Consider the following 21,708-nt stretch of genomic DNA (forward strand, 5'->3'; position numbering starts at 1 on the left):
AGGGTCAGGGCTGCAGTGCAGGAGGGGGATTTAGTGCTAGCTCCACAAGGGAAGCATGGAATATTACCTATAGAGGAGAGCTGGCATGCAGCCTCCTGATGGGCAGCTCCCAGACAGGCTAAGGTTAGCACCCTACCTGTCCCTTCCTGAGAACAGCATGGGGCAATGTGCCCATATGGCCTCAGGGATGCCAGGCACTATCCCTCTGCCAACACCAGCACCTTAGTGTTCATTGTCCAGAAATGGACTCTCTTCCCCCCCCTCCCCGCCACAGCTATTTTCCTAGAACAGTAATGGCATGGGAGTAGGGTAGGACCTTCCCCCCAGAATCAACCAGTTGGTTATCACTGATTCAGGATGGAATGTAGACTTAAAAAAACCAAACGCACACGGTCTTTTAACATTTTATTACAGGTATACACCCTTTTTGCAAATACAAGAAAAAAATATCTAGGTAGTTTCTCAAACTCTACTATAGCTGACAAATTTGAGATTAATGTTTGGAAGCTAAGGTAGTCATTGAAAATCTGTCTTGGGGTATGGTGGATTCTCCATTCTTTTAAATCAAAATTTAACATCTAAATGACCTACTCACTTTATAGCAGAAGTTACAGGTTTAACCAAGGAATAAGTAGGTGAAGATGCACTGGTTAGGTCTGTCAAATAAAGGATTGCCAACATTCCACCCCATTCCTGGGGCCTTAAATTAAAAATGGACAATTGTCCACTGAATTACATAGATCTGATTGAAGTGTGGCTGAGTCTGAGACCAAAAAAGGCAGAATATAGGAGAAGATTCTGCTCTGTTTTTTTAAAAATACATTTAGGCTTGTAATTTATTGGTGTAGTGCTGCTGACATTCTTTGCATAAGCAAGCAAGGCAGACCTCTCTCATTTGGAGGTAGAGTAAGTGTAAGGACCACACTAGGCAAATTTTTGCATTCTATTATTTCTATAAACTAGTTATGGGAAACCAACTGAAGATGTTTTAGAAAATCTACACATCAGAGGGATTCTAAGGTGTGTATATCTTTCCATCCTACATACAGTGCAATTTTAGGGGCTTATAAGAAATTTTGCTGTTTTTATAAGATGTTGTTACTTTAAATACTAGTTGAAATATATCTTCATGTGCCATAAAATTCTTATGTTATTTGAAACTAATAAATTATTGGATTAAATTGTTTGAGGTAAGATAAGGTCAATGTCATCTGCAATGAGATGGGTTATACCATTCTAGCCATTTTCTTACTCTTAGGATTTTTCTAGAAACGATACATTACAGCAAGTTGTTAAATGATCATGGATGGAATCAGTTAACTACCACCAATCAGGAGCTGCAAGTTCAAATCCCGTTTTTCCCCCCTGTTTAAAAACAAAAAACAAGAGTTAACACTAACAAAGTAACTCACAATGGCAATATATAATAATTTGTCATGCCTCCAGTATGCCTCAAGCTTTCCTCATCCATTTCCAATTAAAGTGGAGGTCAACTAAGTCAATGTAAGCCAAGTTTTAATTTAAGAGCACACACAAGTTGTTTACACTAGTTAGATTTAATACCTTTACAAGTTTTGCAGATCAAATCAATAGCTTGGCACTAAAGGCTTTGTCTACAACATACAAGGAGCCAAGAATGAAATTCAAGCTACTGAATGGGAAAAAAAAAACAAGCTTATGCATCTTTAAGGTTCCAGAGGATTCCTTGTTTTTCCTGAAATAGATTAACAGCAGCAATCTCTGAAGTGTCAGAATTATAATTCCCCCATCACAAAAATAAGTGATGTAGAGGGCTAACAAATAATCTTACACTGAAGTGTTTTATTCTCTTCAGTGGCAAAGTTAAGTTTTCATGAAGGCATCTCAGGTAAGTGCATAAGGAGTTCTAAATTCATATATATTCCACCAGTTTACTTCTAAAGCAGAAAAATATTTCCACGCACCTCAGTCTGGTGTTCCTATTTATATTATGTTCCTGGGAATTTGTCATTTTTTAAATGGGAGATTTTTATGCCAAATATCTTGCACTTGATAGAACTTGCATCCAGGCATCTGATTATTGCAAATACATTCTTGAGGCCTCTGAAACCAGGAAAAACATCACTTGATCACAAATCAATTATTTAACACCATGAAGTTAAGCATGGCAATCTGATGCCATCACTAAAAGTTCATAAGAACACTCATACTGGGTCAGACCAAAGGCCCATCTAGTCCAGTATCTGTCTGACAATGGCCATGCTAGATACCCCAAAAGGAAATTAATAGAACAGGACACTCCCTGTCACTCATTCCCAGCTTCAGGCAGGTAGAGGGTAGGGACACACTCTCTGCCCATTCTGGCTAACAGCAATTGATGGACCTATGCTCCATGGATTTTTCCAATTCTTTTTTTGAACCCTATTAAAGTCTTGTCCTTCACAACATCCTCTGGCAAGAGTTGTGCCTAGTGTGAAGAAATACTATCTTTTATTGTCATTTGGTGACCTCCTGTTATGCATAGGAGTAAATACTTGTCAGCTTTCTCCACACTAGTCATGATTTTACAGACTCCTATCATATCTCATCATCTCTTTTCCAAGCTGAGAAGTCCAAATCTTATTAATCTCTCCTTAAATGGAAGCCATTCCATAACCCTAACCATTTTTGTTGCCTTTTTAACATTTCCAATTCTTCTTTGAGACATGACCACATCTGCACAGTATTCAAGATGTTGATATACCATAAATTTATATAGGCAATATTAAGAAAGGGATAGATTAGACAATTTCCAACATTCTGTTCACTGACTGCTGATGCATAGAGTGGATGTTTTCAGAGAACTATCCACAATGTTGGCAAGATCTTTGAATAGTAACAGCTAATTTAGAGCCCATCATTTTATGTGTATAGTTGGGATTATCTAATGTGCCTTATTTTGCATTTATCAACATTCAAAATCATTGGGTAGCTTTGTATCACCTACAAGTTTTGCCACTTCACGGTTTACTTTCTCCAGATCGTTTATGAATATGTTGAACAGAACTGGTCTCAGAACAGATCCTTGGGGGACACTACTCTATTTCTCTCCATTCTGAGAATAGATCATTTATAACTCCCCTTTGTTTCCCCATCTTATCTTTTAACGAGTTACAGATATAAGAGAGCGCTTTCCCCAGCCTTTGGTGAGGGACCTTGTCAAAGACTTTTTGAAAATCTAAGTATACTGTATCTACTAGATCCTCTTGTACACATAAGTCACATTTAAGTAAATGAACCCCCCAAAAAACAAATTTACTTTTGAATAAATTTAATACATTAGATTTGTCATAAGTTTGTGCCTCCCGACAGGATCCAGAGAAGAGTTTTCATCTCACCTCTGGGTTTTAGAGAGTGTTACTATACCCCTCTGTGTTGGCCACTTAAAGCACAGTCTACCTTAAGAGGGCAAAGCAAAAAAGGGGATGCATTAACAAGCATTTTAGTATTCTTGATAGAACTCACTGCAATTTACAATTGATCTGTAGGCAAAAATTCAAGTCAAGCCAAGCTAACTTTCATTCAATTAGAAACACTTACCTTCCATCAGAGGAACGCCATTCTTAAGTGATGCCTTCATGAGCATTTATCTACACCGCATTTTAAAAAACATGATAAAGATAAAAATCACTTGCTTATATTTAAACAACCAGCGAGATCAAATGGGGTTATACATAGTTAATGTTTTCTAAAACCAAAAGTTTAGGGAAAATATTTGGTTTCCCAAACTGGCAGTCATTAAAACTAGTGTAAGCCCTGGGAAAGAGTAAGAGTTCACTTTTACAATGTAGTGACTTTGTTATTATCTTAACTACATATTGTAACAAAGTATCCAGGAGCCATTCACGCCTGAGGATTAAAGCACATGGCAACAGTTCTACACAAGGAATCTGAACACTAGTAAAAGGTCACAGGATGTTCAACAGAGTAAAAACCTTTCAAAAAACCTACTCAACGTGCATGTTTCATTCCAAACGTTTTCCACCCCCGAGACACTCTGAAGCTTTAGGTTCCGCCCAGACAGTCCTACAGGGAACCCAGGGTTACTGCTGGGGGGGGGGGGGGCGCAGCGCCGGGAGCGATGGGGGAAGGGGGAGAGAAGCACGAGGCGCGCGACGGGAGGCGGCACCGGCGGGCTGCGCTGAGCGGAGGTTTGTGGGGCCGGCAAGGCCCAGGTCGGACACGAGCCTGGACGTAGCTACCTGCGGAGGCCGCCTCGTCACCGCCGCGTCTGCAGGCGAGCCCGGGGCCGCGGGCACCGCACCCCACCCCGGCCCGGCCGCGGGCTCCCGCAGCCCAGGCGCCATTGCGGGGGAAAGAGCGAGCCCGGGCCGCCCGAGGGCTTAAATAGCAGCGGGCAGTTACCGCGAGACCTCGCGCGCGTCCCCTGCACGCGCTGGGGGTGGCGAGCAGAGGAGGGGACCCGCGTTGTGGGTGCGGGCGACTCTGTCTCCGCAGCGATTGGCGGAGAGCAGGCACGTGGCCGGAGCCTAGCCGTGGGCCGGGGGGAGCAGCTATTTGTGGGGAACGGGGCGTGGCGAGGGCGGCCCCAGTGCACGGGCACTGTGCAAACTGGCAGGCGCTGGGCACACCCCGGCCGACCAGCCCTGCAGCTGTCGTGCTCCTGTGCAGGTGAGGCCATGCCTTGCACACAGCCCCCACACCCTCTGCACCCCACACACGTGCACACTGCCCTGGACACCACCGCCCTGCCCTAGCAACCCTCCAGCCCCACAACTGCCCAGTACCCCACAGAGACACCCCCCTACTGCCCAGAACCGTTCCCCACAGTCCCACCACAACTCCCTCCCCCCCACAGACTCCTCCACTACTAGCACCCAAATTGACAAACCTGCCGGCTACGTCTACACTGGCATGAATTTCCGGAAATGCTTAAAACGGAATACATTCCGTTTTCAGCTTTTCCGGAAAAGGAGCGTCTACATTGGCCACGGAGTTTCCGCGATAACGATGCGCTTTTCCGGAAAAGCGCGTCTACATTGGCGGCGCGCTTTTCCGGAAAAGCAAAAAGCCCGGAACCATTTTGAAAAGGGCAAAGGCCACCAGACCTTTCCGGGGGCGGGGCCGGAGCTCCGTCCAGACGCGTGGTTAAAGGGGTCTCGCCGGGCAGCCGTTTGTCTCGTGCTCCCGTGCCTTGTGACCTCTGCCAGAGACTGGCACCCTTCACAGGATCGGTGGCTGCCCTGTGAGTTTTGGGGACACCACCCTTTGGCCCCCCCACCAGCTTTTCCTGGCATTTTATTTTTTCTGCTCTGCACTGTCTGCTATGGAGCCGTGGATGGCCATGTACCTGCTCGGGCCCCTGTTAGACCTGTACAGGTGCCTGGAGCTCGTGCTGCAGGCTGGTGCCCTGCTGTACACATACCAGGAGGCAGAGATTGCCTTGGACTCCCTCACCAGGGAGGTCCTGGCAACCGCGTGGCATCAGCACCCAACGATAGACCGGCCCATTTGGACTTTGGAAACGAGCACCGACTGGTGGGACCGTGTGGTCCTCGGAGGATGGGACGACTACCAGTGGGTCCGGAATTTCCGAATGAGAAAGCGGACCTTTTTGATGCTGTGCACCTGGCTGACCCCCGCGCTGCAGAGAACCGCCACCCGGCTGCGGGCACCCATCCCCGTCAACAAGAGGGTTGCCATCGCGCTGTGGAAGCTGGCCACACCGGACAGCTACCGCTCGGTGGCACACCAGTTCGGGGTGGGAAGATCCACCGTTGGTGTTATCGTCATCCAGGTAAGTCCCAGGGGGAGTGAGATAGGGGAGGGTGCTCCACTCCAGGCCCAGGGACACCCAAGACTCCAGGCTGGGTCGCTCAGGGGTTTCGACCGTCCCTCCCTTGCACCGGCCCACTGGTGGGGGGGGGGCGTGGGGCGAGGGGGGCCCTGTGTGTGTGTGTGTGTGTGTGTGTGTACAGAGGGAATCAAGGGGGGGACCCAAGGGAGCGCACACTCACCCCTGGCTGTATGTAATGTGTTCCCTTGTGTTTCTCTGCACCCTTCTGCAGGTCGTCCACGCCATCAACGACGTCCTGCTGCCAAGAATCATCCGCCTGCGCGATGTCGATGAGACCATGGCCGGCTTCGCTGCCCTCGGGTTCCCCAACTGCGGGGGAGCCCTGGACGCCACCCACATCGCCATCCGGGCCCCGGAGCATCGAGCGGGCCATTTCATGAACCGCAAGGGGTACTGCTCCATCGTCCTGCAAGCCCTCGTGGATCACCGGGGTCGCTTCCTGGACATCTACGGCGGCTGGTCCGGCCGGGCACACGACGCCCGCATCCTCCGGAACTCAGGACTGTTTCAGAGGTTGGAGGCGGGCACCTACTTCCCCCGGTGGGACTTGACTGTCGGGAATGTGCCGATGCCCATCTGCATCGTCGGGGATGCGGCCTACCCCCTGATGCCCTGGCTCATGCGGCCCTACACGGGGCAGCCGGACCAGAACCGGGCCCGGTTCAACGACCGCCTCAACCGGGCCCGAAACCCAGTGGAGCTGGCGTTTGGACGGTTAAAAGCCCGCTTCCGTTGTTTGCTCACCCGTCTCGACATGGGTGAGCAGAATGCAACAGAAGTGCTGGCCGCGTGCTGCGTGCTCCACAATATTGTGGAGCGCAGTGGGGAGGCCTTCCTCCCTGCATGGGTGGCAGCTGAGGCACAGACCTTGGACCAGCCCGACACAGCTGCCATCCGCCAGGCGCGCCAGGAGGCGGTGCGCATTAGAGAGGCCCTGGTGGACATGTTTGCCCAAGCCCCGTAGCAGGGTCGCTTGGGTCACCCCAGAGTACTCCGTCCCAGCTCCTACCCTTCCCCACCTCCTCCCCTTACCTCCCCCCTCCCCATAGTATAGTAAAGCGTCGGGTCACAGCACATCGCGGCCGTCATCGAGTCTGTTCGTCGGGTGCGTCGGGTGTAGTTAGGGTTTTTCTTTTAAGTTAGGCTAGGGTTTAGGCCACCATCGCCGTCCTGAGGAACAGCCAACAGGATTTGGGACTTGTGTCGAAGGCTTACATCAGTGCCATCTTCAATGGATCTCCTGGCTGTTCCTCTCCTGAGGCCCGGAAGGACCAAAGGATCGAGGTGGCCAGCAACACCACAGTCATCCGTCGAGGGATCTCCTGGCTGTTCCTCTCCTGAGGCCCGGAAGGACCAAAGGATCGAGGTGGCCAGCAACACCACAATCGTCCTCCCTGCGCCTAACTTATGTTTTTGAATGTGTACTGTACTGCATATTGTAACCATTTTTTTCTGCTTGTTTGTTGCTATGTAAATATAGTTTCTGGTTTACATCTTTACTGAAAAGTCTCAAGTATTTCTTTATGCGCCGCGAACCAATGACCACTGAAAAAGCCCCCCCCCCCGGTGATAGAGTCATGAATTTGTTGTCCACAGTTGTAACCCTCTTTAAATTGAAGTGGCTAATTGGCATCTCACATAATTTCTGTACAGTTACTAGAGGAACACAATAACCACACAAGATTGAAATGAAAACAGAACTTTTTATTTACAAAGGAGGGGGGGGGAGCTTTAACTGCGAGAAGGAGGGGGGGACCTTTAACTGCGAGAAGGAGGGGGGGGGAGCTTTAACTGTGAGAAGGAGGGGGGGACCTTTAACTGCGAGAAGGAGGGGGGGGGAGCTTTAACTGCGAGAAGGAGGGGGGGACCTTTAACTGCGAGAAGGAGGGGGGGGAGCTTTAACTGCGAGAAGGAGGGGGGGGCAGTTACTGGGACGGGTGGCCCCTGCGAGCGCCCCTCTGGGGGCGGACCTGCCCACGCTGGGCAGACCGCGTTGGGGCAGCCTGCACGCTGAGGTGCCCACGAGTAGGAGCACGAGTAGGAGCACGAGTAGGAGCACGAGTAGAAGCACGAGTAGGAGCACGAGTAGGAGCACGGTCTTCAGGGTCAGGAGCAGGACCATGAGCAGGGTCAGGGTCAGGAGCATGAGCAGGGTCAGGGTCAGGAGCATGAGCAGGGTCAGGGTCAGGAGCATGAGCAGGAGCAGGAGCAGGGAGAGGAGCAGGAGCTGGGAGAGGAGCAGGGATAGGAGGGGGCATGGGCTGTGCTCCCGGAGGGATGGCGGGGGCATGCGGTCCGGCCATGCCATAGTGGATGGCATGTATTAAATGTGCCGTCAGGGTGCCCATTGTGGCACGCATCTCGCGGCATTCCTCCAGGAACGCAGCCCATCCCTCCTGCCGCCACTCCTGGTCCCCCTGCACACGCTCCGCAATGGAGGTCTGGATCCCCTCCACCGCGGTGACATGACGCCGAAGCAGCTGGTCCCAGTGTCGGAGCCTGGTCCTCCGGGCTTGGGCAGCTGGGGGTGCCGCTGCTGCTGGAGTCGCTGGTCTGGTGCTGGGTCCCGCTGCAGGGAAGAGAAGAAAGGACGGGTCAGTCAGGCAGGCCATCCACTGTCCCCACACTTCCATGCCCTCCACCCCAGAGCCCCAGGTGACCGAACAGTTGTGGCTTGGGCCCACTCAGTTCCCCTCCTGCTCCCGGGGGGTGTTGTATGTTGGCAAGAAGGACCACCCCTGGGAGTAGGGTCCTCCTTGCAGTATTGTAAGCACCGGTCTGTATCCTGGCTCCGTGCAGGGCAGGAGGGTGCTTGTGCTGCGTTCACCTGTGGAACTCCCTGCCGGTGGACACTGTGAAAAGCTTAGGGCTAATCACTGGTGTTTGACAGGGAGCGAGATGCATCCCCACGCAGTGCCTGGGAGCACACCTGTCAGTGGCGGTCTGGGCTCTCAGATCCCATTGCGTGCGATATCTCCTGGTCAGAACCAGAAAGGGTGACTGGGTGGGGGGATGTCCCATCCTTGCAGCAAAACTCAGGGGCCCATCTCCCTCCCACTATCCCTCCCGCAAGCCTGGTAGCCCAGGGACAGGTGTGGCCGCAGTGGGGACTTCCCTCGGGGAACCTGCCAAGGCACTGGGAGCAGGTGAGCGGCTCGGTGGCGGTCCACGGTCACAGGACTGTGACGCTGCACTTATCCCAGGAGCAGCTGGCTGTGCCTCACAGCCAGGCCTGGGACAGTGTGCCATTCCCTGTGCTGCACCCCTTGGTGGAGCAGCAGGCTCTGGGCTGAGTCCCTCGGGCCCTGGCCGGTTCCAGCTGGCATCCACCCTTCCCCCTGATCCCGCTGAAATGTGTGTGAGAAGCACGGTCCCAGCCGTGCCCGCAGCTGCCTGCCACGGCCACCTGCCGCTCAGTCACCAGGCTGCATGTGGTTGCACGTGCTGCTAACTGCCGCATGCTATGCAGCGTGCAGCTCACGTGGCCTGAGTGACATGCTCTCCCCTTCCCCCCTCCGGACACTTGGGTCTCGCTCCCCCCCGCCCTCCGCCCCCCGCCCTTTGGGAGTGTAACCTTCAAAGACTCACCAGTGGGTTCCTCCCCGGCCACAGAGGAGCTGCTGGAGGGGGCCTGCTGGGTGGCAACGCTGGCCTCCTCTCCCGAAGCGCCGCCGCTGTCGTCTTCCTCCTCCGGTTCGGTGGGACGAATGATCGGGGGGTGCTGGCAGGTGTCAACGGGGACAGCTGGGCCTTGCGGGGCTGGCTCGCCCAAAAATGAGTTCAGCCGCTCAAAATAGGGGCAGGCATCAGGCCCTGCTCCCCTCCCCTCCGTGGCCCGCACGTACCCCAGCCGCAACTCCTTAACCTTCGAGCGGACCTGCTCGCAGTTGCGGCTGGGGTGCCCTTGCTGGGCGAGGTTCCGGGCCATCCGGGTGTACAGCTCAGCATTCCGGCGGCGGAACTGGAGGTCATGGAGACCCTCCTCCTCCTCCCACAGGTCCAGGAGGGCCTCCAGCTCCCTGGGGGTCCAGGATGGGGCCCTGCGCTTCCGGCCCCTGGGGGCTTCCTCCTCTGCCCCGGGTGACGGTGGCTGACCACCTCGAGCTGCCATGCCTCCGCTGAGGTGGCTGGGCAGCACACTTGCCACGTCGCAGAGCTGGGAAGGGAGGTCTCTGAGGGCCTCCTGCCACGTGCGGCCAGTAGCGTGCTGGCTCTTTAAGCCCTCGGGTAATGCGGAAGTCCGTGGCTTCTACGGGGTCTCCCGCCGTCCAAACCGCTTTTTTACGTTTCTTCTGCTTTTCCGGAAAAGCTGTCTACACTGGCCCTTTTCCAGAAAAGCTTTTCCGGAAAAAGGACTTATGCCCGAGCGGGAGCATCGTACGGTTTCCGGAATAGCGGCTGATTTTGTACAGTACAGCATCGTTGCTTTTCCGGAAATTCAAGGGCCAGTGTAGACAGCTCGCGGCTTATTCCGGAAAAGCGGCTGATTCTCCGGAATAAGTGGCCCAGTGTAGACACACCCGCCCAGTGCTTCCCACCACACCGACCTACTCCTCCAGTGCCTTGCCTCAGGCAGGACCCTACTGAGCTAGTGCAGAGCAGGGACTTTGCATCTACTGTTTGATTAGTCGATATAGGGCACCTTCAAAGGCAAAAGCAACTTCCCCACTGACCCTGGTGCAGCGCTGCTGCTTTGAAACATCGCAGGGAGACTGGTGTCAGGCTCCTTGCTGCATTTCAAAGCGTCAATGCCACACAGAGCAGGGGAGTCCCCGGCTGATCTTGAGTGCCACATGGTGTGAAATGCTGCATGCAGCCTAGCAACACCCCAGCTGGCCCTGGTTCCAGGCTTCAGGTGGCGCTGCTGCTTTGAAGTATACCCCCGCTGTCTCTTACTGATAGAAAGGTTGGGGGAGGGAGGCATCAGTCTCTTCACTGGGCTCCTCTCCCCAGCTACCTGGCACCACTGCCCTCGGCCACCTGACTGAGACAGCTCTGTGGGTTCCATGGCCCTAGCAGCCCTGTGGGCATTCACCCCTGTCAGCATTCTCCAGCCCCCCACTTCCTGCTCAACCTGCTGTGGGCTTGGTGCCTCCCTCCCCCCCATGGACTCCAGCACCCCCATCAGCTTTTCAGTCCGTGGGCTGCAAATATTAGTGCCCCGTGGGCTCCAATGTTCTGCTGGCCAGCTCTGCTCCCTGCCACTGGCAACCTCTGTACTGGAGCTCTCTAGTTCAGCATAGGGAGGTAATAGTGTAGTCGATTAACCCCCTCCCCCTCCACACACACACAACTTGCCAGTAAATTTTTATCAGAGGTAGCAACACAAGGTGATGGGCAGCCAGTCTATGAGGGCAGTTGTTTTTTAAACTGGCTCCCCTCATGGACCATGTTCCCTCCTGGCACCCTGTGCTGCTGCCTCTGATACAAAGGCGGCAGGACGCTCCTCAGGAGTGGGGCTGGAGCACACTGGCTGCCGGCCCCACCCCTAGGGACTATAGAATAGTTGACTAACCAATAAGAATACATGAGGTTACTTTACTATTCAATTAACTGATATTTAACATCCCTAGTCCAGCAGCATCTGAGAGTCCCGGACCACAGAGGTTCAAAGCTATCACTTTCTACCATCTCCAGTAAGCTAGGAGTTTCCATCTCAGCCAGGTGGACAAGGATTTGGCCTCAGTTATTCATGCTGCCACTTCTCAACTGGACTTCCACAATGCAGTATATGTGGGCATGAAACTTTTGCACTTAGAAAACTCAAACGTGCACAACTATGACAAGCACAAAATGCTGCAGCACATCTCAGCAACATAGGTTACCATGAGCAAATCACACTGCCCTCTGTTTTTTACATGGGCTTGCCATTGAATTTTGAATCAAGTTTAAGGTCTCTATCTTCAAAGCACTCCATGGCCTGGGTCTGGGATATCTCAAAGTCTAATGCTCTGACATGAAAACTGTGATTGAAAACCTAATTCTCTTGATGTGAAGGAACTGTAATAAGGACATGAGTAAATCACAGAGGTCATGGATTTCATAACATTAATGAATCTCCATGACTTCTTCAGCTTCAGCCCTTCCTGCAATGGCAGGGCCGGAGCTATTAATGGCTGTGGCAGAAGCTGGAGCTTCTTGCAGGCAGTGGGGCTCAATCCCATCCATGGGCATCCAGTAGCCTAGGCGGGGGAAGGCTCTGCCTCCCCAAACCGCCAGGCATGGCCCTACCCACTTTCTGCCCCCAGAACACCTCTTATAGGCTTTCTGGGGGCAGAGCATTGTTGCCCCCAGTTTCCACCTTTCTTGTGCTCCAGGGGTCAGGGAGGTTGGAGCCTGCCTCCACCAGTCCTAGCTTCACCAACTGCCCATGGTCCCAGCCCCTATGTAGAGCTTGGGCTTCAATGCCTACTATTTGCTCATGACTTTTAATAAAAATAACCATGATAAAATCTTAACCTTTGTAATTAGAATAAAGTTCATCTGTGGGAAACAACTTTTCTTTCTTGGGAATTAAGGACTATCATAAACCACATCACTTTCTATTCCATGGCTGTGTCGAGACTGCATCCTTTTTTCGTAAAAGGGATGCAAATTAGACATATCTCAATTGCAAATGAAGCGGGGATTTAAATCCCCCCCGCTTCATTAGCATAAAAATGTCTGCCTCTTTTTTCCGGCTCGGAGCTTTGCCAGAAAAAAGCGCCAGTCTAGACGCGGATCTTTCGGAAAATAAAGCCTTTTCCGAAAGATCCCTTATCCCTGAGCTCCGAGCCGGAAAAAAGCGGCAGCCATTTTTACGCTAATGAAGCGGGGGGGATTTAAATCCCCGCTTCATTTGCAATTGCGATATGTCTAATTTGCATCCCTTTTATGAAAAAGGGATGCAGTCTAGACACAGCCCATGTGTAAGGCATGTTTTTTTAGCCTCACCTTCTCTGATATAAACACATAGACACAGGAGTATTAAAAAAACCCCTACTAAAACAAGGCATTCATATTTCTCTGGGGAGAGGATGAATGAACAAACAACAGTGACAGATTTGCAGTTATGTCGCTTAAGGCAGTACTGGAATGCACTCGGATACTACAATGATAGTACAAAAACCTAGATAGAACAGAAAGTTATCCAAATAGGTCCTAATTGCTGACATGAAATAATCACTAGAAAGCGCTGAAGACTTTTATATATTAAAAAAATGGGTTAGGATGACCAAGTTGTGCAAGAACTATGGAACTAATTGATCTTATTTTCATTATCTCCCCATCACTTTACTTTGACATGAACATTTGTTGCATTTTTTTTTTCAATTTAGGCCTTGTCTGGGCAGTTGCACCTTGTGTACAAACCGTATGCCCACAAAAATGACTACAGGAATCTACCCACATGCGATAATGTATAGAACTGAGGCATTCAGTTACAAGAAACTTCATCTATTACATATGTGTATATACAGTATCCACCTCAATGGGACCCTGATTTTTATTTGAACCCCCCCGATGCCACTATAATAATAATAATTTCATGGATCTATACCACAGTTTGCATGCAATTAAAAGAGTTATTTTAAAATCATGCTAAAAATAGACCAGGTTCCATTTACAGCTCACATACTGTCAATATATCTTCTTAATTTTGTTTCCAGAATGTATATTCCCTACAATTAGCACATGCAGGTTAGGGTAAAAAAGAAACGTTGAAGGAGAGGAGGGCAAATCATGTTAGTATGTCCTTTCCACAGACAAAGAGCATTTTGTAGTCGTATTACAAACTTTAATTTTATATTATTTTTGCCCTTTCCTTGTTTGGCAAATTGAATATTTTGGTGACTTTGAAAGGTTTGACTTATCTTTTTTTGAAAAATGCCTTATAATTAGCACTTATAAAGCACTGTTTACTCATGAAGCACATTTTGCATATCAAAGAAACAAACTTGTAAAATTCACCAGTGCTTTTTTTTGATGAATAATCTACATGGTGAAGAGACTGTTTTGTAACAGTATGAAAGCTTCCACCTGGTGAAACCAAAAGATAAATATTATGTAAACTGATGAAGCCATAATTCCATATGCCAAAAAATGCCTTGAAACATTTTGTACAAACTTCTTAATATACATAGGAAACAAAGATTTATGAAATGTAATTAAGCGGGAAGATAGAAGTGGACTGAGGTATGTTATGAGATAATTGCATCCCTAGAGTATTGCTTCAAACTGATTGTAAAGGATGTTCAAGACTGTTTATTGAATAAACCCTATAACTGCTACTGCCATAATAACAATATAAACCCACTTTACTGTCTTAGCCAGGCCTTGTTATATCCGATATTAATATATTTGCATCTACTTCATTTTGTAATCTTTCATTTAAACAAAAAAGTTTTATTTCAACTACAAGAAACTAAGATGCTTCGGTGTTCTCTTTTCTTAGGGTATGTCTACACTTGCACCCTAGTTTGAACTAGGGATGCAAATGTAGGCATTCGAAATAGTCAATGAAGCGGGGATTTAAATATCCTGTGCTTCATTAGCATGATCTCACCGGCGTGTTACTCCGATCAACAGCTGTTTCGAAAGTGAAAGTGCGTGCTGGGACGTGTTAGTTCGAACCAAATCCCTTGGTTCGAACTAACGTTACTCCTCAAAAAATGATCTTGGGTCGAACTAATGTTACTCATTTTTTGAGCGCGCACTTTCACATTTTTGAGCGCGCACTTTCACTTTCAAAACAGCTGTTGTTCGGAGTAATGCGCCAGCGAGATCATGCTAATGAAGCACAGGATATTTAAATCCCCACTTCATTAGCGATTTTGGTCGCCTACATTTGCATCCCTAGTTCGAAATAGGGTGCGAGTGTAGACGTACCCTTACTGAAAAAGCAGTTTCTACAGAAGGAATCAGCAACCTTTCAGAGGTGGAGTGCTGAGATTTGACTTACTCACCTCCGTGTAGGGGTCCAAGTGCCGGTGATACTTTTTAAAGTCAATAATAGTCTTACTTACAGCAGCTTCACTAATAAATAAATTAAGATGCAGATCTTACCTTTTAGAGCAGGGATCAGCCACCTTTCAGAAGTGGTGTACCGAGATTTAACTTATTCACGGATCTGTGGGCCGGGGGAAGGAAGAGGGAGGGGAGGCAAGGGCAGACTGGGTACAATGACATTATTTTCTGAATCAGCTGCAGCTAGGGAGAACAGTTTAATTTAAATTATGAAACAGATTAAGCATTTTAACATTCTCATGTTAGTTTATCAAACTTCATTTTAAATAAAGTAAAATATTATGTCCAACACAAAAGGTTTCAATATTTCCTTTATTTATGGCAAGGGTGGGGAAACCTTTTTGGGTTGGGGGTCACTGACCCACAGAAAAATCAGCTGGGGACCACACAAGTGAGAAGCAAAAAAACTCTGCCCACACCTCCCAATACTCACTGATGTAGCCCAACTGGGACACCACACTCTGGTGCCTCAGGCGATGGGGGGGAGGAAAGGGGGGAAATGAGGTTCAGAGCTTCCCATAGACCAGATTTACTTTTCTGGGGTTTCAGAAAAGTGGATTTTATGGACCTGCTTAGGCTCTGGGGTATGGACAAAAATTAGGGGTACAGTGTGCGAGACAGGGCTGCCAGCAAGTAGGATAGGGATGGGATGCAGGATCTGGGAGGGAGGTGGGTGCAGAAGGAGGAGAAGGGTGCAGAAGGGGGAGAAGTTGCGAGATGTGGGTGGGGGGAAGGGTGCAGGAGCAGGCTGGGAGCAGGGTGTCTGGCCAGGTGGAGGAAGCAGGAGCAAGGGAGGGTGCAGTGTGTGGCCAGGAGAGAGGGTGCAGGAGCAACATGGATGAAGGAGCAGGGTGGGGTGCGTGGTCAGGAGAGGTTGCAGGAACAAGGGAGGGCATTGGAACAAGCTGGGGGTGCTGCGTCTCGCGGGTGGGGGAAGAAAGTGAGGGGATTCGGGTGGGGGGGGGGTCTGGACATGAAGGGGACCATACCTGGCTTGGTGCCCCCTTGCAGCAACGGCCGCAGCCATGCTGTTCTGGTAGCCTGTGACGGGCCGTCACTGCCATGGGGGGAGGCTGGCCGGAGCGACCCCCCACTGAGAACCGGCGGTCAGCCCCGAGCCCCCCGGCATTACCTCGGCGTAAGCCGGAGGAGCCGGCAGGCCCACTTGCCGCCGCGCCTGCGCCGACAGGGGAGCGTTGGCCCCTCCCTCGAAGCCCCGCGGGGAGGGGGCAGGGCGAAGCACAGCGAGCGTGCAGCGGGGGCGGAGGCAGGCACGCTGCAGGAAGGGGCGGGGCCCCGGGCAGTGGCCGGCACGGCAGGCTACTTTGAAAAGGCCTGCCGCCGACGCGGTAGGAGAGAGTCTCCCCGCCACCCCCCCGCCCCCCAAGGACGGACCCCGAGCGCCATCCAGGCCGGCGGGCGGCCAGACCTTGGCCCCGGGGCCATAGGGACAGCCGTCGTCACCGGCAGTCGGCCAGTTCCTCCTCTGACGAGGGCCGAACCCCACCGCACCAGACCTGGAGGGAATGGCCAAGCCGAGGGCGGACCCGGCCAAGGGAGCTCTCCCTGGCGACTTCCCCCGGACGACCCCGGAGCCAAGCGACCAAGCCGCGGTAAGTTTTGGGGTTGGAGGCGGCATCGCCAAGAGCCGCCAGGAGGGAGGAAGGAGCCCGGGGCAGGACACTTCTGGCGTCCATGGGTGGATGAGTTTCGGAGGGAGCGACCCCCCGTCCACCGTGCCAGGGCATTAGCAAGCCCCGACACTCAGGGCCCCGGGCTGGGTCCCGGAGAGAGGGTGGGACCGGGTCCCCCTCCCTCCCCTAAAGGAGCATCCCGCTCCCAACGACCGTAACAAGGGAGAGATACAAGGCCGAACCCCGCAAGGGGGAAAACCCAGACCAGGGGCCTTGGCCCCACCCCGCAGGGACGGGTAACTACTGTAGGGTTCACTGACCACCCCTTCCTCCTGGGAGGGCGTGATCGCACCCAAAATCGTGGGCCCCATAGCGGGGACCCGGGAGTCGATAAAGGACCGAGAGAGGGCAAGAGGGTCCGCAGACCCCCCTCTCGGGTGGAGAGGGGGTGATCGCACCCTGAACCCCTCACATAGCCCTAGAGGGAGGCCTTGCTGCCACTTCTGACACAGTCCAAGGCTGCCCCAGAGGCCCTCCTACCACTGTGGTAGGGATGCTAAGGACTAGTCAACTCTCCGATAAGCAAATGCTTATCGGATAGTCGAGAGGATAGTCGATGCAAAAATGCATCAACTATTCGCTTAGTAAAATAAGCAATTTTAACATCCTTAAATATTGGCCCTGGACCGCGTGGCTGCAGCAGCAGCGCCTCCATTCCTGGCTGAGGCACTGCTGAAGAGCCTCAGCACTGCCTCCTTCCACCACAGTTTAATCTGCAGCAGGGAGGAGGGAGCGCTCTCCAGCAGTTGTGTGGGAGAGGAGGGGTAGGGCTGAGTTCCCTTCCACATGCCGCTGAAAATTGGCTTGCATGCAATAAGTGGCATGCGTGCCATAGGTTGTTAACCCCTGCTCTACAGGAAAGAATAAAAAGAACAGTTATTTAAAATAGTGATAGAAATGTAGCCATGTTAGTCTGGTCTAGCTGAACCAAAAGACAGAACTATGTAGCAATTTTAAAGACTAACAAGATGGTTTATTAGGTGATGAGCTTTCGTGGGCCAGACCCACTTCTCAGATCAATATGTGGGAGAAAATCAGCACAACCATACATGCCAAAGTGATATATACCAAAGTTCATCAAAAAAATGAACATGTGAAATTGACAAATAAATTTTAGAACAGAGTGGAGGTGAAGGGGGAAGGTTAGTGTCTGTGAGGTAATGACATAGGGGTGATAATAGGGGAAGCTATCTTTGTAATGGGTGAGATAATTAGTTAGTTATTTAAAAGGCAACCAATATTTCCTCACTACCAATCTGTGTAAGTTTTATGGCACCAGTTAACCAAGGTGGACTATATTCAGAGATTAATTTAGAACAATGTTTCTAATTGTAGAGTTTAATTCTCTGTGCATTATATTCTGGTACTAACAGATGTACCCGGTGTTGCTCAGGTCTGTAACTGAAGTATTTTTTTAAATAAATTAAAAATATGCATACTTTATTTCAATGTTTGTATTTTTCAAAAATGAAAGAAAATGAAGGCTGGATTGAGAATTCGGGAGTGAGGAGGGACAAGAGGTGGGTGGCTTAGGTCAGAGAGTTGTGAGGTGTGGGGGAGCTTAAAGCAGGGAGTAAAGGGCTCAGGGCAGGGGAGAGGGTGCAGAACTTAAGGCAGGTGGAAGCTGCAGGACTCAGGCTCAGGATAGCGGGTTGGAATGTAGGGGGGGAGTTTACGGGGCCTTACATGGCAGCAAGGGTTGCGCTGGTCTAGTGGCGACTCTTCCCAGGGAGCCAGAGCAGCACTCCCCTGCCAGTGGGCCCCCCCCAGTTGCTCTCTCATGATCTGCAGGCTGTCTGGGGGGGGGGGGGGTGCGAGTCTCTGGGGGTTGTCCCCTCTTGCAGTGCCCCCCATGGCCTGCAGGCTGTTGCAGGGGCAAGGTTCTGCAGGTTGTTGAGGTGTGGGACCAGGGTCCAGGGGCTGTGTCCCCCTTCTCTTGCTTGCCACCCGTGGCCTGCAGCTTGTCTGTAGGGGACCAGGATCTGGGGGGCTGACCTCCACACTGACCCTCCATGGCCTGCAGGTTGTCTGGAGGGGGCAGGCTCCAGGGACTGTCCCCCCTTCCATCTGCCCCTGTGAATTGCAGAACTAATTGCTCAGTCTAGAGGTAGGCAAGATAGTAGAGCCCTGCTGGCAGTCTCTTGGTGCTGCAGCTGCCCCCAGTGGTCACTTTCAGTATCACATCTCTCATCTCTGTGCACCTCCCCTTCACATTCTTCTTCTGTCTCCCCCTCCCTTTCCATGTTATGGGGAATAGTTCCATTCTCAGCATTTCCTGTTTTCTGTGTACAGCCAAACCTTGACTTTGGTTTCAGTTAGAGTAAGAGTAAGCTGCATACCAAATTTGATGGTTCTAGCGCTCACAGTTTAGAAGGAGTTCTTGACCAAACGGACTCTCAGAGAGACAGATGTGCTCTAATATATAGGAAGACATAAGAGGGGGTAGTAAGACTTGCTAACTTTTTGTAGCACTAGCTTAAGAGACAACATAAAACTAACAGAAAACCACTCTTTGCACCAGAGAAAATATCTAGTTTTCTGACCCTTTAATAGTTGAAGATTAGGGATTGCCATAAAGTTGACCCTGTCCTACAATGTATTCCCAGAATGCTCCATGGTGAGACTAACCACCCCAAAATAATCTGAAGGGAACATCATATATTTTTCCACTCTCATCCCTTCTCTGTTTTTTCCATAGACAAGGCCAATTTCTCTGTTTTAGCTCTTACTTAAATTCCCACAGACTTCAGGAGGACTAAGAACTGAGTAGTGTGAGATAGATAATACTGATGAATATAAGAACGGCCATACCGGCTCAGATCCAAGGCCCATCTCACCTAGTGTCTTGTCTTCCAACAGCAGCCAATGTGTTCTTAGTCTTTCTGGTACTTCAGTTAACATACATATTTCACCACCACCCAAAAAAACCCCTGTCTATTTTAACTGAAATTATATTGATAAGATATATAAAATAAGAAAACTTAAAACTTTAAAAAATCCGAACACACGTTCAGTATTGTTAGTGTAATGAGTCAATATCCACTTTCTTTTACTCCGAAACTTATAAATATTGTACATGGTTTTAGCTGCTAACTCCCAATGAAATGTTCTTTTGGCAGCTTGAAAACATCCATTAGTATGAAAGGGGCTAATCTTGCTTCTTGTTTAGCAAATATTTTTTAGCCAGGCCAAGTGAGCGTTGCTTAACCATGTTTTATTATAATTCTTCAGTAGAAGATTCTAATACCTCTAGAGCAATGGTTTTAAACCTGTGGTGTATGGACCACTGGGGGTTTGCAGACTATGATAAGGGGTTTATGAAAAGTTGTTGATACCATACACCTTTGGGATTCTGCAGACTATGTCTGAGATTTCCAAAGGAGTTTGTAAATTAAAAATAAGGTTGAAAGTCATTGTTCTAGAGAGGATAAGGCTAGTCTTGCAATTATACGAAGGAGGGAGAAAAACTGTTCTCCTTGGCCTCTGAGGATAGGACAAGAAGCAATGGGCTTAAACTGCAGCAAAGGAGGTTTAGGTTGGACATTAGGAAAAACTTCCTAACTGTCAGGATGGTTAAACACTGGAATAAATTGCCTACGGGGGTTGTGGAATCTCCATCTCTGGAGATATTTAAGAGCAGGTTAGATAGACATCAATCAGGGATGGTTTAGATCAGGGCTACTCAACTTTGGACGCCCCGGGGGCCACAATGAAACTCATACCACATGCTGAGGGCCACAACATAAGTGTGGTTGCATATACATGTGAATATGTATGCAAATATATGCAAATAGGTTCTTTCACACTGATGGGCATGAATACAAAGATTAAGGCAAGCCTTCACAATGCGCAGGGTCCATTTAAGTCAGTTCTGCTGATATAAAATATATTTACCCGATTTCCACCCATATGACAGCACTTTTAATGAGTAATGACAGTCCAGGAATTTAATTACTAAAATGCATATCAACAGAAGACCATTACACTGACTACTTTTCTGTTTTGACTCCCACCCGCGAGCCACATGTTGAGCCCCTCTTAAACCCAAACTGCACTGTGGGCCACAAACAAATGGGATGCAGGCCTCATGTGGCCTGCGGGCCGCATCTTGAGTAGCCCTGGTCTGGACGGTGCTTGCTCCTGCCGCGAGGGCAGGGGTCTGGACTTGATGACCTCTCGAGGTCCCTTCCAGTTCTAGTGTTCTATGATTCTATAGCACTGAATGAAAAATTAGTTCTTTCCCTGCCATTATCACAGACATTCCTATGTGATCTTGGGCAAGTCACTAATCTCTCTGTTCCACACTCTCCTTTGTTGTAAAACAGACTAATACTTGCTGCACATGGCTGTTGTAAGATTCACGTAACGTTTGTAAAACTCCTTCCAAAAGTCATCTGGAAAGTGTTATATAAGTCCAAAGCATTTTTAGCCAGGTGGGATATTTGTTACTGGCATTTTTTTTTTACAGCAAAGAGGGTTCAAGTAGCATTTTAAGTAGTTTTTTAGCCAGATGACGAAGACTGAGCTAAATAGAAATGCAGAGGTTTATAAATTACATAAGCACTGTTGGGTTATAAATAGCTCTTTGTTTTACCACAGAAAAGAAACAGTTATTCCTTACGAGAAGATAGTGCAGTACTTTGTTTTTTTAAATACAAAACTGGAAACCATTGTTCACTGTTCTTTATTTGTATGGTTCTTATGTTGTTAAAGAACTAGTGTTTGCTGCTTTACATGCCACTTTTTATTAAAGAACCACAAAAATATACTTTATTGGACCTGCCAGAAACTCACTCTAGCTACTATATTGTCTTGCTTTTTCCTTTTTAAAAACTATCTCTAGCTGAAAAGCAATAAAGTCAATGGTACCTGTAGCTAAAGTGAAGCAAGCATTATCTCCTTTTTGCTTAAATCCACCAATAAATAAAAATATCAAATAAATAAATTCCCTACTCTCCAAAACAAGTGTTGTGTGAAATGTCTGCTTAAAATGTTTGAGATGTTCAACTGAATCACAGTTCTTCTCTCGGAATCATATTCCAGATGTTGCTATTTATTTTTCTGCTTATATCTTGCTTATAGAACTCCCTTTGATGTCACTGCAAGATTGGTTCACAGAATGATTATAGAATATCCAACAAAGATCTGGACTGCACATATAAACACACCTTAGAC

General features: G+C 49.5%; 1 protein-coding gene, 1 long non-coding RNA gene and 1 other non-coding gene across 3 annotated transcripts; all 3 read right to left on the minus strand.

The window, feature by feature from the left end:
* Positions 1–392: 392 nt before the first annotated feature.
* LOC102463121 (uncharacterized) lies at positions 393–4,377 on the minus strand. The gene is made up of 4 exons (XR_012904295.1): positions 4,221–4,377; positions 3,559–3,608; positions 1,944–2,082; positions 393–1,365 (listed from the first exon to the last, which is right to left on the minus strand). It is a non-coding gene; the product is annotated as an uncharacterized LOC102463121 (long non-coding RNA).
* LOC112544194 (small nucleolar RNA SNORA26) lies at positions 3,313–3,430 on the minus strand. Its single transcript, XR_003087514.1, has one exon. It is a non-coding gene; the product is annotated as a small nucleolar RNA SNORA26 (small nucleolar RNA).
* Positions 4,378–7,694: 3,317 nt separating the features above from the next.
* LOC142829647 (uncharacterized) lies at positions 7,695–10,177 on the minus strand. Its single transcript, XM_075930437.1, has 2 exons — positions 9,425–10,177; positions 7,695–8,405 (listed from the first exon to the last, which is right to left on the minus strand). Exons 1-2 carry the CDS (start codon positions 9,945–9,947, stop codon positions 7,762–7,764), a joined length of 1,167 nt encoding a protein of 388 aa, XP_075786552.1. The 5' UTR covers positions 9,948–10,177; the 3' UTR covers positions 7,695–7,761.
* Positions 10,178–21,708: the final 11,531 nt, after the last annotated feature.

This window comes from Pelodiscus sinensis, chromosome 5 (assembly GCF_049634645.1).
Source record: "Pelodiscus sinensis isolate JC-2024 chromosome 5, ASM4963464v1, whole genome shotgun sequence".
Classification (NCBI taxonomy): Eukaryota; Metazoa; Chordata; order Testudines; family Trionychidae; genus Pelodiscus; species Pelodiscus sinensis.